The sequence below is a fragment of the Lampetra fluviatilis genome, chromosome 10, assembly GCF_964198595.1.
Source record: "Lampetra fluviatilis chromosome 10, kcLamFluv1.1, whole genome shotgun sequence".
NCBI lineage: Eukaryota > Metazoa > Chordata > Hyperoartia > Petromyzontiformes > Petromyzontidae > Lampetra > Lampetra fluviatilis.
This window is the reverse complement of record NC_136284.1, coordinates 736,696-750,430: the sequence shown is the minus strand read 5'-3', so window position 1 is coordinate 750,430 and position 13,735 is coordinate 736,696. Positions and strand designations below refer to the sequence as shown.

At 56.7% G+C, this 13,735-nt stretch overlaps 1 protein-coding gene across 6 annotated transcripts in view; it reads left to right on the top strand.

Moving 5' to 3' along the window:
* The window catches only part of LOC144934390 (triple functional domain protein-like), a 100,185-nt gene that overhangs the window by 83,657 nt on the left and 2,793 nt on the right, over positions 1–13,735 (top strand). For 4 of the 6 annotated variants that reach the window (XM_078860089.1, XM_078860088.1, XM_078860091.1 and 1 more), the window contains 21 exons: positions 7–73; positions 193–296; positions 1,519–1,588; positions 1,808–1,897; positions 2,316–2,408; positions 2,521–2,571; positions 3,111–3,188; positions 3,762–3,953; positions 5,526–5,715; positions 6,422–7,299; positions 8,256–8,533; positions 8,854–8,968; positions 9,279–9,338; positions 9,740–9,767; positions 10,340–10,502; positions 11,062–11,183; positions 11,303–11,434; positions 11,992–12,159; positions 12,438–12,516; positions 12,655–12,855; positions 13,290–13,428. In XM_078860089.1, coding sequence (XP_078716215.1) covers positions 7–73; positions 193–296; positions 1,519–1,588; positions 1,808–1,897; positions 2,316–2,408; positions 2,521–2,571; positions 3,111–3,188; positions 3,762–3,953; positions 5,526–5,715; positions 6,422–7,299; positions 8,256–8,533; positions 8,854–8,968; positions 9,279–9,338; positions 9,740–9,767; positions 10,340–10,502; positions 11,062–11,183; positions 11,303–11,434; positions 11,992–12,159; positions 12,438–12,516; positions 12,655–12,855; positions 13,290–13,428 — 3,298 coding nt within the window. The remainder of the gene's footprint in view (positions 1–6; positions 74–192; positions 297–1,518; positions 1,589–1,807; positions 1,898–2,315; positions 2,409–2,520; positions 2,572–3,110; positions 3,189–3,761; positions 3,954–5,525; positions 5,716–6,421; positions 7,300–8,255; positions 8,534–8,853; positions 8,969–9,278; positions 9,339–9,739; positions 9,768–10,339; positions 10,503–11,061; positions 11,184–11,302; positions 11,435–11,991; positions 12,160–12,437; positions 12,517–12,654; positions 12,856–13,289; positions 13,429–13,735) is intronic. The other 2 variants (XM_078860093.1, XM_078860090.1) reach the window with 1 other exon arrangement.

The window sequence follows — 13,735 nt, the reverse complement described above, 5'->3', positions numbered from 1 at the left end:
GTGTAGGTTGGTGCTGAAGGAGCTGGTGGACACGGAGGCAGACTACGTGCGCGACCTCGGCCTCGTGGTGGAGGTGAGCCACTCGATCACTGCCACCTCCACCCCCCCCACCACTTGACTCCCTCTCTCCCCACTCCCTCTCCTACAGCCCGCTGTATGTAAGTGCGTGCGTGCGTGCGTGCATCTTGGCAGGGATACATGGCGCACATGAAGGAGGAGGGCGTGCCAGACGACATGAAGGGAAAGGACCGCATCGTGTTTGGCAACATCCTGCAGATCTACGACTGGCACCGCGAGTAAGGCCACCCACCACCTTGACCCCACCGTGGGGCCACCACCACCACCTTGACCCCACCGTGGGGCCACCACCACCACCTTGACCCCACCGTGGGGCCACCACCACCACCTTGACCCCACCGTGGGGCCACCACCACCACCTTGACCCCACCGTGGGGCCACCACCACCACCTTGACCCCACCGTGGGGCCACCACCACCACCTTGACCCCACCGTGGGGCCACCACCACCACCTTGACCCCACCGTGGGGCCACCACCTTGACCCCACCTTGGGGCCACCACCTTGACCCCACCGTGGGGCCACCACCACCACCTTGACCCCACCGTGGGGCCACCACCACCACCTTGACCCCACCGTGGGGCCACCACCTTGACCCCACCTTGGGGCCACCACCACCACCTTGACCCCACCGTGGGGCCACCACCACCACCTTGACCCCACCGTGGGGCCACCACCTTGACCCCACCTTGGGGCCACCACCACCACCTTGACCCCACCGTGGGGCCACCACCTTGACCCCACCTTGGGGCCACCACCACCACCTTGACCCCACCTTGGGGCCACCACCACCACCTTGACCCCACCTTGGGGCCACCACCACCACCTTGACCCCACCTTGGGGCCACCACCACCACCTTGACCCCACCGTGGGGCCACCACCACCACCTTGACCCCACCGTGGGGCCACCACCTTGACCCCACCTTGGGGCCACCACCACCACCTTGACCCCACCGTGGGGCCACCACCACCACCTTGACCCCACCTTGGGGCCACCACCACCACCTTGACCCCACCTTGGGGCCACCACCACCACCTTGACCCCACCTTGGGGCCACCACCACCACCTTGACCCCACCTTGGGGCCACCACCACCACCTTGACCCCACCTTGGGGCCACCACCACCACCTTGACCCCACCTTGGGGCCACCACCACCACCTTGACCCCACCTTGGGGCCACCACCACCACCTTGACCCCACCGTGGGGCCACCACCACCACCTTGACCCCACCGTGGGGCCACCACCACCACCTTGACCCCACCGTGGGGCCACCACCACCACGTTGACCTCACCGTGGGGCCACCACCACCACGTTGACCCCACCGTGGGGCCACCGCGTCGGCTCCGTGTGAAGTGAGGGATGCCAATGAGGCTGCTGTGCGCTCACCCACGAATCCCTCTCTCTCTATGCTTTGTGCTTTCGTTTTCCCACCCTAGATTTTTCTTGGCGGAGCTACAGAAGAGCCTGGAGCAGCCAGAGAGACTGGCCTCCCTCTTCATTAAGCACGTGAGTCCTCACGCGTGCTCTCTATCTCTCAATATCCATTTCGTTTGTTCGTCGCTTCCATCTCCACCTGGCACTGCTTCGTTTCGTTCACTTTGACGCGTGTGTGGTACGTGTGTGTGTGTGTGTGTGCGTGCGTGTTTGCGTGCATGTCTGCGTGCATGTGTATGCGTGCATGTGTGTGCGTGCGTGTGTGCGTGCATGTGTGTGCGTGTGCTGCAGGAGCGGAGGCTGCACATGTACATCGTGTACTGCCAGAACAAGCCCAAGTCGGAGCACATCGTCTCCGAGTACATAGACACCTACTTCGAGGTTAGGATATCATCATCATTTTATTATTATGTGATTTTACCCAGCAAAGCCTGAGACTCAATACTATTGTTCAGGAGGGTCCTGACAAGTTTTGTGGTAATGTTTGGGGGGAAAATGAAAAATTATCTGCAATTTTAAATTGAAGGTAATATATCAGCATTGGGATGTTTTGGCCAATACCAGTTACATTGTGTGGTTTCTTTAGTTCTGGGAGGAAACCCACGCAGAACAGGGGGAGAACATACAAACTCCACACGGACAGGTGCCCAAGTCGGGAATCACACCCAGGCCCTTCTTGCTGAGAGGCACCAGTGCTACCACTGCACAACCCTGCCACCCCAGAGGATAATCCCACATGTCTAACCCCACAGATCAGCTGATTCTCCTGTTGAGCTGGTGTGCGTGCGTTTGTTCGCAGGACCTCAAGCAGCGCATGGGCCACCGGCTGCAGCTCACCGACCTGCTCATCAAGCCCGTGCAGCGCATCATGAAGTACCAACTGCTTCTCAAGGTGTAGCAGCTAGCGAGACGCTGCCGACTTGAATCACACACAAAAAAACAATCGGCCGTGGCGTGTGTAGTCTCCTCCAGAATCTCACGCGATGTCGCTTCCCTGTGTGCAGGACTTCCTCAAGTACACACGTCGGGCGGAGCTGGACACTGTTGAACTGGAGGTGAGAGCCACTCCTGGGCCTGCCCAGCGGTAGCATGTTTGACGCTTGTTGCAGTGGTCTGTGATTTGAATCCGGCGGGCCACCCTGGTTAATATTGTGGGGCTATTTACCATAAGATACGCGCCGTCTGCTCTATGGTGGACGTTCAAGATCCTGCAATGTCCTTCTAAGAGACACCGCCATTGTGTGCTGGCGTCACTTTCCAAATTTGCCGAATTCTAAAAGTTATCTGCAAAACTACGCAATTGGGATTACACTACTGGTAGACCAATGCCCACTTGCAGGTCAGGTGCTGAAATTATTTCGTGCTCCACAGGGGCAGCTAGCTCTGGGGGGTGCCCTTTTTAGCATGTTGAGGCGAGGTGTGATGTTAGTCGCTTGGCAGGTGTAAAGCGCTGCGGCCTGCCGCGGCGCGAAGGAGGAGGGCGGCTCCATCAAACGCAGCTCGGTCCCAGTCGCGGGGCCCGGCTCGTGTCTATTTCTGGAGAGTGGTGCAATGTGCCCCGTCTCACCATTGGCGCCATCCCCTTTCCTTGCAGAGAGCGGTGGAGGTGATGTGCGTGGTGCCCAAGCGATGCAACGACATGATGACCGTGGGGCGGCTGCAGGGATTCGAGGTGAGCGCGCGTCGCCCCACGTGGTCGCCTGCCCTCTCCGTTGATCTTCGCGGACGAACGTTTTCTCCCAAACCCAGACCCCCGCGCTGTGTCGCATGTAACACGTGAAGCGAGCATGGGGCTTACATTTCATCTTTTTTATTTTCTACAATATTTCACCTGGAAAATCCCTTGAGCCGGAACATCTGGTTTGGAACGTCTTGTTTGCAATTGTAACCAGGGTATTGTGTTACATTCTAAATATATTAATTATGCAGTTTGCATTAATACAATGAATACCACACCCAGTCAAACACACACATAAATACAGAAGTAAGTGGTACACACGACCGGTTCATGTAAATTGGCTGGGACTGGCGACACGAGTGGGTTGTTCTGGGAGATAGTTCCATGCTGAAGCAGCTCTGTGTCTGAGTGAGAGTGCCTGTGTGGGTTTGATCCCTCGGGAGGGTTAAACTGTTGTGCCTGCCGGATCGTAGAGTTAGGAGGGAGGCAAAAGCCCTGCGATACTCGGGGTGTCACAGACGGTGTTCAGGATGTTCGTCACCTCCGACACCCACTTCCTCTCGGCAGGGGAAGCTGACGGCCCAGGGCCGCCTGGTGCTGCAGGACACGCTGCTCGTGAGCCAGACAGATGCCGGGCTGCTCGCGCGGAGCAAGGAGCGCCGCCTCTTCCTCTTTGAGCAAATCCTCATCTTCAGCGAGCCACTGGACCGCAAGCGCGGCTTCTCCCTGCCAGGGTTCCTCTTCAAGCACAGCATCAAGGCAGGCACCGTGGTCGCGTCACCCTCACCACCCACACACGCGCACGCACGCCCGCCGTACGTACCGCACGTACTGCACGTACTGCACGTACATGCTGAGCGTACACACTCACCGCAAATCTCTTCACTGCACATTCTACACTTACCCACTGCCTACATCTTCACTTCACACATGCCACATGCACATGCTCCACATGCGCACTCACCACACTCCTCAAACACACCCACGGCACACGTACAAAGATCCCCCTATAGCCACTAACAGGTTATTGGTGTAATGCTGTTTGCGAGAACCTATGAAGGGCAACATGGCACATGAGTGGGTGGTGTGGTTAGCACGACGCCACGCCAGGCTACCTTTGTGTTCCCATTACTAGTGTTTACACACCGCACCAGGTATTCATTTAAGGCTGAGTTGATCTAGAAGAGGCCCAGGACCGGTTTAGATATTCGACACCGAGCAGAAATCGAGCTGGAGTTTGGGGCGCAGTGGTAGCGCACTGCACCACAACCCCAACAACTCGAGTTCACCACTGCTTCCCACACACACGCTGGGTGCGCCCGTACTGCGTACGTCATGCTCCGTTATTGGATTAGTGGCGTCTGCTTTCATCTCAGTGTCAGAGCCGGCCGCACCACGTGCACTGCGCATCACCGAGCTTCAGCGGAGATTTGGTGCAGATGTCGGGCGGTTCACGTTACTTGTGCTGCATAATGTGGTTGCTTTACACATTTCAATTAAATTATGCCACTTAGCAATAATCCTGCAGATGAGGGGTGTTCGTCATCTCGTGCAGAGATGTGTGCACACTGGTTGTCTTATTTTACCATGTGTTTCGGGGCTGAGTGGTGTAAATGGAAACACTTGGGTTGTCAAACTGAGCACGACCCTACACTACTCCTAAACAATCAATCCTTTCGACACCTGCGACGCTTGATGCAGCACGCCAAGTGCTGGAAGTGCCCCCCCCCCCCCGTAGTCGCGCCGATATGAACGTAACTGCAGATAGCTGCTGCGTTTGTTTAGGCTGTATAATTACGGATGATTAGCTTTCACGTCATTGAGCCCACAGTCTGATGTTAATTCCCGTGAGCAGGGAAATCTTTTCTTTTTTAATCTGCAGAAGATTTTCAGATCAAGTAAACGAGCAGGGTGTCACCTGCACTCGTGCGGAGCTGGGATTAGTCATGGCTGCGTGGGAAGCATTCGTATCGTTACATCTCAACGAACAACGCGATTGTGCGGCGTTCCTGCCGTAACCACGCAACCAATAAATTAGGATCGCGTGCCAGAGACTCTCAGTTACTCTCATCGCGTTGGCTATCGCGGGTCGATATCCAAGCCGCCCGACCGCTCGATCGTCACCCCTTCATCAGGCTCAATCGGCCTTCTCGCTCCACCGTCTCTCGGTCGCAAGCGACGGTCCTCGACGATGCAGAGGGAAAACCAAGACGGTGCCACAACGCTGCGCCACAACACCGCGTGCCGCCGGCACACCAGTCCGCCAGCTGCTGCGCCCCCCCCCCAAACGAGTGCCGTTGTGCCCCCCCCTCCCCCGCGTTGCGCCGACAGATAAGCCAGCTGGCCCTGCAGATGGACGTGGAGGGCGACCCGTGTAAGTTTGCGGTGGCGTGGCGGAGCGGCGGTGGCGGCTCGGGGGGCGGCGAGCGTTACCTGCTGCAGGCGTCGAGCCCCGAGGCGCGGCAGACCTGGGTGCATGAACTCTCCCAGCTCCTTGAGACGCAGCACAACTTCCTCAAAGGCAAGAAGCAACTCCAGTGGTGTCACGAGCCGAGACCAGTCCACCCCACACTGCCATCACCATCTCTCACCATCCTGCAACACAATAATCCTTCCGGCACCTGCACACGCACCAATGTCGTCACTCCATCTCCTCGGTGGACGGCCTCTTGGACACGTTCCGCTCCTTGGCCGCCGCTCCGTTATCAGTCGTCCATCGTCCTTTCTCATGACGCTTCCTGCCCAAGCCTTAACGGTTTGGTTGCTGTCATTAACCTGCGTAGATTCTCTGATCCACGTCTTCCTCTCTGCGCCTCGGTGCAATTCCAACCATGCATCTCTCCACGCTTTTTTGTGCACTTTTACTTTTTATTTTGTATTGCTAGTGACCGCAGTGCGCCACGTGGCAGAGAGCGTCATACGCACTTGTAAAAAAAGAAACTCCCCAGCAAACTCACGACCTTCAAATTCTCTTCGTGTTTCCAGCATGGTCACGTCTGCCGAGTCCCTTCCCCACATACCGCACTTGCCTTGATGTTTCGCTTGTGTTTATTTTTTATTCATAAATTAAAATACTTCCCCTGCAAGTTCCTTGAGATGGACACATCTCTTTTGCTATGATTGCAAGTTGAACATTTACCCCGCAGCCCGCCGGCCTCTCAGCAGACCGGCGCTCACACACGGCGCTCGCTCTTAACGATGTTCGCCCGCGTCCCTTTTCTCCGCAGCGCTCGTATCGCCCATCGAGTACCAGAGGAGCCAGGGCAACGGCAACTACAACAGCCTGGGCCGGTTGCGCCCACCTGCGGGGTCCTCCCCCGTGCCCGGAGTCGGCGCCTCCCCTCGTCCCCTCTCCTCCATGGCTGCCTACAGCGGAGGGGGTGCAGCGACGGTCAAGGGTTCCGGGGCTGAAGAGGCCCCCTCCCCTGTCGGGCGGAACACCTCTCTGCCGGCGCTCAACCACCTGAGCTTAAAAGAAAGCGACGGCCCTATCACGGGCGCATCGTCCGCGGGAACAGTGGGGTCCGGCGGCGAGGCCGTCGGCCACAACTCCGGCTTTCCCATGCTGCGCTCGCCGAGCGGGCTGGAGCACAAGGGCTCGGCCCCAGCGTTGCTGTCACCCGGCGCTGGCGGGGAGCCCAAGGAGCGAGCGGGGGCCACGGAAGTCCCGCACGGCAGCATTCGGAGAACGGACAGCGGCCTGCATGGCTCGTCCGGCTCAGGCACGAGCCTGGAGGAGGCCGAGACGCGCGGCGTGCAGGGCGTTGGAAACGCCATGCCCCAGGGCAAGCCGCCACCGGGCAGTCCTCCGCCAGACGGGGGGTCCCCTCTCTGCTCCACGTACTCCTCCCCGGCCCGTCTCCCCAGGGACCTGTCGCTGCCCCCGTTGAGCCCCTTTCCTCCACCCAGCCCCTCCTCCAGCTCCGGCAAAACCTCTTTCTGGAGCACGGACCCAGCGTCGCCGGCCAACCGGCATGGGGTGTTCAGCTTTCCCGGCGACGGGGACTCGCTGCCGCGGCGCGCTAGGCGGCCACCTTCTGGCCGTGATGCGGACAGACTCAGCAACTGCTCCACCACCAGCGAGCACTCGCTGCAGAGCACCGGGGTGAGTGGCGGATGCACGCACACCCCGTATCCATTGTAAACTCACACACGTTGTGCGTGTGTTCTCTGCTTCTCTGCAGCTCACGTGAGCCGTATGTGTCGTGAAACTGTATGCCGTACCGAAGTCAGACCTGCGAGAGTTTTAGACTATCGTGTTTCTTTTTTTACAAGTTGCCGAGCAAAGGCTAAAAATGCCATACGACCAGCAACAAACATCACGATCAAAAGTCCTAATAGCTAAGATTTAACATGTTTCTTGAGATGTTAACTACCTCGCCTGGTATACAGGATGTCGTGGGTTCGATCCCAACCCTGACACCTGTATATTTGGAGTTTGCATGTTCTCCCCGTGGTCGCTTGGATTTTTCTCTGGGTCCTTAGGTTGTTCCCTCTGGATTTATAAATGTGCGTTGGGAGTATTGGCTGCGATTAATTTCCACGTGATAAGCCACTTCGTTGAGCTATCATTTGTGGCCAGGTCACTGCTGAAAATGAGTTATATAGCTCAATGGGCCCTACGTGTTAAAACGTCACTAAATATATAGTTTAGTTTTAGTTTGAATTGAGTAAGCTTGGGAAGAGATCATGGGAGGGCAATTCTATGGTGGAGCAGGGAGAGGGAAAAAGCAGTGTGAGTAATGAGTAGGTGTGAGTGGGTGAGTAAGAGAGTGAGTAGGTTTGGTGATTGGGTGAGTAAGTGGGTGAGTAAGTGGGTGAGCGTGTTGTTGGGTCCTGCAGTGTAGTGGTTTAACACAGCGTAGGTGAGACAAAGCAGTCGGTGTCTGGTAGACAGAGCCCTCACCGTGGGTGGAGGAATCAACAAGCGAATCTGATAGTAGTAGCAGCAGCGACAGAAGAACAATCTGATAGGGAGATGGCTCAAAAGGCCTCATGTGCGGACGCCGGTATTTGTGTAAGAGCGAGACTCTGCTAATGTCCGCCTGCCGGCGCCTGCAGTCCCAGGGGGAGGACACCGGGAGCTCTGGCGGCGGCGGCGCCTGCATGTTGGTGACGGCCGATTACCGCGCCGTGCGCGAGGACGAGGTGAGCGTGGCCCAGGGCGAGGTGGTGCAGGTGTTGGCTACCAACCAGCAGAACCTCTACCTGGTGTACCGCGCCGCCACCCCCACCTGCCCCGCCGCGGAGGGCTGGATTCCGGGCCACGTGCTGGGCCACGCGGGGCAAGGCTCCAGCGGCAGCGCCGCTAGGGAGGTCTCCAGCGAATACGGAGTCAGGTGAGGCTACGTCGCAGTGTGGGGGGTCCACGGGGATGGGGAAATGGGGACGGGGGCAATGGGGAGGGTGCCATGATAGTATATATGTATGTTGAACTTCTTTCGCACCGTACGTAGCCAACCGTGCTAATCGGAGGTGCGATTTCTGTTTATTCTGTGCGCATTCTGTGTGTTGTCGGTGTGTGTTGTGTAAGTTTGTGCTGTGTGTGAGTTGTTGTTATGTGTGTGCTCTGTGTGTGTGTGTGCTGTGTTGACTGTTGTTGTGTATGACTGTTGTTGTGTGTGATTGTGAATGTGTCATGGTGCTGGTCGCTTCACAGGAAGTCCCCGTCGTGGCACGCTGCGTTCCGGTTGCGCCGGAGGGAGAGTCGGGGCGAAGGTCGCTCGGACGAGTCTCCACACAAGAGCCGCGACCCTCACCGCGTCATCGTCAAGGTGGGGAGTGAAACAGAGGGCTCACCTGGGAATGTTATCAGAACTAAAGTCTTGTTCTCCATCTGTTTTTTCCGTACTAACACATCTGGATTTACTGCCTTGAACTAGAATCGTTAATATCGGGCCTGCATCGTTTTTGCCACTGTGAGCACACTGCGTGTCTGTCCCTAATCGGCTCGTTAGTAGCTCTGTCTGCCTGTCTGTGTCGGTTACTGCCTGTGTGTGTGCCTGTCTGCCTGTCTCTTTGCCTCCTTACCACTCCAACCTCCCCGTTGCCTCCTGCCTCCTGCTGTGCGGACGCTGCTGGCAGGACTCTCCTGTCTCTCCCGACTGCGAGTGGGACGAGACCCAGCCTAACACTAATGTGGAGGTAGCGACACTAACAACCCTAACCACAGCACGGCCGCCCTCGCCATAACAGCACTCTATCCACAGCAACGCGACTAATCTCATCACCCCTAACGTCGGTTCCTGTGGAGGGCTGTGTTTGGTGGGGTCGGGGGAATGTGCAGCAGTGTCTGCTGCTGTATCTCTTGACAGCAGGCTCTGCTTGGGTGGATAGACTTCGCCAGAAATAGTTATCTGGCACTTAGGAAGCTCGGCCCGGTCGCGGATATCATCGCTGCTCAGCACGGCAGCCCGTTCCATTACGAGTGAGCACCTGCGCTGCTGGGATGTAACTCTGCTCCCCATCTCCGTGTGACGAAGAGCTGGTGTCTCTCAGTGCGCATTCCGAAGCCTGACTTTTATCTCCATCTTTTTATTTTTCAGTTGCTGAATCCAAACGTCATTTACGAAGGTGAGCCAAATATTCGCCACGTCATATTTTCACCAATCCCGTTGTCACAAAATGTTGTACTTGATAAGTGTGTTCAATGAAACACGGAGAGATGCATGCTTAGGAGTTACCTGGAGAGAACAAATGCAGGTTAAAGGCAAAATTCTAATTTTTAAGAAAAGTCTGCGCTTGGGCAGGATACGTCACAGCTAGAAGGGACGATGGTCAAGAATCATAACGGAGTGGCAGCCCAAGAATGAAACACGTCGGAGAGGACGTCCACCGAGGAGATGGAGCGATTGGATTAGTTGATGTGCAGGTGCTGGGTGTATTGTTTAATCGCAAGATTGTGAGAGGTGACGGCAGCTTGGGGAGGCCTTCATCCAGCAGTGGATGGATCATGGCTGATGACGATGATTGGATTCTGTTCACTTAGACAGCTGGTATAGATGAACCCCCGTGTGTGTCTGGAGTTCACCGCACACAGCTCAAATCTAGCGGCAGCGTCTTGTTGTTTCGTTGTTGCGGTCGTCGTAGTAGTTGTCATTGTTGTCACTGTCGTTGTTGTTGTCACTGTCGTTGTTGTCGTGCAGTTGCCCCGGAGTTCCTTCACCCCGTGCAGGATACAAGTTGTGGTATTGGCGAGACAGCCACCCTGCGGTGCAAGGTGTGCGGCCGCCCGCGCGCCACCGTGGTATGGCGGGGCCCAGGACAGGCCAACATCACTCCCAGCAACAAGTACACGCTCGCGTACAGGTGAGCGCCGCCGCGCACAGCTGGCCTTCACCTCCCGCACACCCGGCACCAGTCGATTAATTGATCGCCACTTTGTGAGGAAGTCAACAGTGTGGAATTTCTCCTGCTGGCTCGCAGCTGTAAGCCAGAGATCAGCACCGTTTTCTTGCTCATTTGAGCAGGAATCCCTTTGGGGATTTCAGAAGTAGTTTTGTAGTGTCATATTTTGGGGCTGTCCTGAGAAACAAGGCGGTGTTACTCTCCTCACTGTTGAGACACGACACCAAGAGCACGAATAACGAAAAGGCTGCACACCCCCTGCTCCAACGCCACGGTGATCGTACACAACTCCTCGGTAAAGCGTCACAATAAAAAGTTTCCACCCAATTGTTTACATTTCCCACCGTCATGTGGAATCGCATCAATTCCACTTGTAGGAGCGGCTTATGCTGAGAGGGCCTGGTGGCCCATTTCACCAGGGTTCGAATAAAATTGGTGAAAAGGAAAAGAGTGTGAGAGGGCAGGGGTGGCGGCCGAGCGGGGGGCGTGTGCTGAGAGGTCGTGGTGTCGCGGCCGGCAGTGACTCCGGGGAGGCGACGCTCAAGATCCACAGCGTGATGCCGCAAGACGGCGGCCTCTACTCCTGCGTGGCCAGCAACGACGTGGGAGCCTCCACCTCGTCGGCAACGCTCCGCGTGCAGGGTACGCCCATTCCTCCTCCCTCCTCTTCCGCGACGCACTTCATTTATTATTTTTGTGCGATGCTCCGTCCGTCATCAAACAAGAAGACTGAGCGGCTCCCCGTGGTCTCACGCTCGCAGGGGTGCCGGGAGCTCCGGGCCGCCCCGTGGCCCAGGAGCGGAGCAGCTCCTCTGTGTTCCTGCGGTGGCCGGCGCCTGCCAGCACCGGCAACTGCCCCATCTCAAGCTACACCGTGGAGTACCGCGAGGAGGGTATGGGCACTCACTCTCAACGCTCCCTGTCTGTCACAGGAGACCAACTAAGCATAGAGATTGCCAGTGTAAGTGCCTCATGCATCAGATGATAGCTGAAATCGCAGCGCAGGATTTATCTCTGTGCGGGGAGCGGACATGGCGTAGGCACTGCAGCACATGGCCCAGCGTTCGCCGCTTGTTGCAGAGGTCCGCAGTTTGAATCCGGCACACTGCCCTGGTTATTATTGCAGGTGTATTAACCATAAAATACAATGCTCCATCTGCTTTACAGTGGATGTTAAAGATCGCCTGACACCATTTGAAATGTGTGGGCTGTTGGGTGCAGGCATAATGGTCCAAATTTGCCAAATAGCAATAATTAACTTCTTCAGGCAAACTAATTCCCAGTATCAGGCCAGGTGCAGAGTCACCTTGTGCCGCGCAGGGGCATTTGGCACTGGGGCTGCCCTTTCAAATGCGTCGAGGTAAGACGTGACATGTGTCGCATGTCGCGTGCGACGCGCTCGGTGCCGCCAGTGCAACGGAGCAGGTGTAACGGCGCGTGCATCTTGCAGGCATGCCAGGCTGGCAGCACGTGGTGACTTCCACGCTGGAGACCTTCCTGCTGGTGGAGGAGCTCAGTGCCGGTGGGCAGTATCAGTTCCGAGTGAGCGCCAGCAACCCATGGGGGATCAGCTCGCCCAGCGAGCCGTCCACGTTCATCGCCCTGCCCAGCGACCCAGGCACTGGCGCGCACCGACACAAGCACACGGTCGCACTTTGGAATTTCCTTCCATGGTATCTTTCCCCAAGCTGTTAAAGTAAACTTGCTCAATTCAAGACGCGTGTTCACTCTGTATGTGTTATAACTTTGATGGTGCTGTTTGTTGCTAACCGCATGACGAGTTGGGCCTGTGCTCATCAACTGTGTAAAAAAAAAAAACACTGTAACCTTTGCCGGTGTGAGTCGCCACAATTTATGGATTGTAATGGTGAAAAGTCATTACCCTTCGCGGTGCAGATGCCAGCAGTGATGGATTGCGTACGGTCTGGAAGGACAACTTCGACAGCACCTACGCCGAGCTCGCCGAGATTGGACGGTGAGGCCCTCCTCGACTCTGCGCGAGACCCCCGTCACCTGACCGTACCCCCCACCGCTGCCCCCTGAAGCCCCCCCCCGCCACGTTGGAGCCGCACGGTGCCCTCAGCGCGCCACGTCGTTTCCTGTGCCGCCGCAGGGGCCGGTTCTCGGTGGTGCGACGCTGCCTGCAGAAGGGCAGCCCCCGGGAAGTGGCGGCCAAGTTCGTGAGCAAGAAGCTGAAGCGGAAGGAGCAGGTGGCGCACGAGGCGGCCGTGCTGCGCAACCTGCAGCACCCGCAGCTGCCGTCGCTACTGGACACCTACGAGACGCCGTCGAGCTTCGTGCTCGTGCTGGAACTGTGAGTCGCGTTCCCTTCCCTTTCTCTCTCAGCCAGTGCTCGTGCAAGACAAGCTGCCCATTGAAAAATCGCCATTCTCGCCTGTATACGCGTGCCACGTCAGTGCTGCAGGTACGACTGCGTGTACACGTGTCTGTGTGCACGTGTCTGTGGCAGGAGCGGTAGTGTAAGCGGTTAGCGCACTTTGCTACAAACCCAGCGACACGGGTTTAATTATCAAATCTTGCTCATGGCCTCCCATAGGTCGACTGAGCCTTAAATGAGTAACTGTTGCGATGTGTGAACGGCACTACTGGGGAGACAAATGTGGTTGGACGTAGTGCTAGCCACCACACCATCGTGTGGCATATTGGTCATCATAGGTACTCGCTAACAGAACTTGCCCCAACAGTCTGTTAAGGCTATATGAGGATCTTTGTCTCTTTGTCCTGCAGACTGCCGGATGGTCGTTTGCTTGACCACGTGGTCCGACAGGGAGAGCTGACGGAGGAGAGCGTGGCGGGCTACCTGCGGGACACCTTGCACGCGCTGCAATACCTGCACAATTGTCGCATTGCCCACCTGGACATCAAGGTGACCATTCTTAGCAAAACTCTGCATGCAGGGCATCCGGCCTGTGATCCATGTGCAGTATAATGCATCCCTATCTTCTGTTCAATTCGTTGCAGTGTTGCCAGCTTATGTGCATCTTGTGTCTGTTTGTAGCCTGTGTTGAGAATGGTAGATAGTATGGATATTTTTGTATGAGCTCACGATGCTCTGTTGTGGAACATTATGTGTAACATTTCGACTTTATTCCAAGCCTTCCAAACCAATGTTACCCAAAGACCCTCTTTGATAGAGCCCTGTCCGGCACATAGAGAAGGCATGTCACATGTTC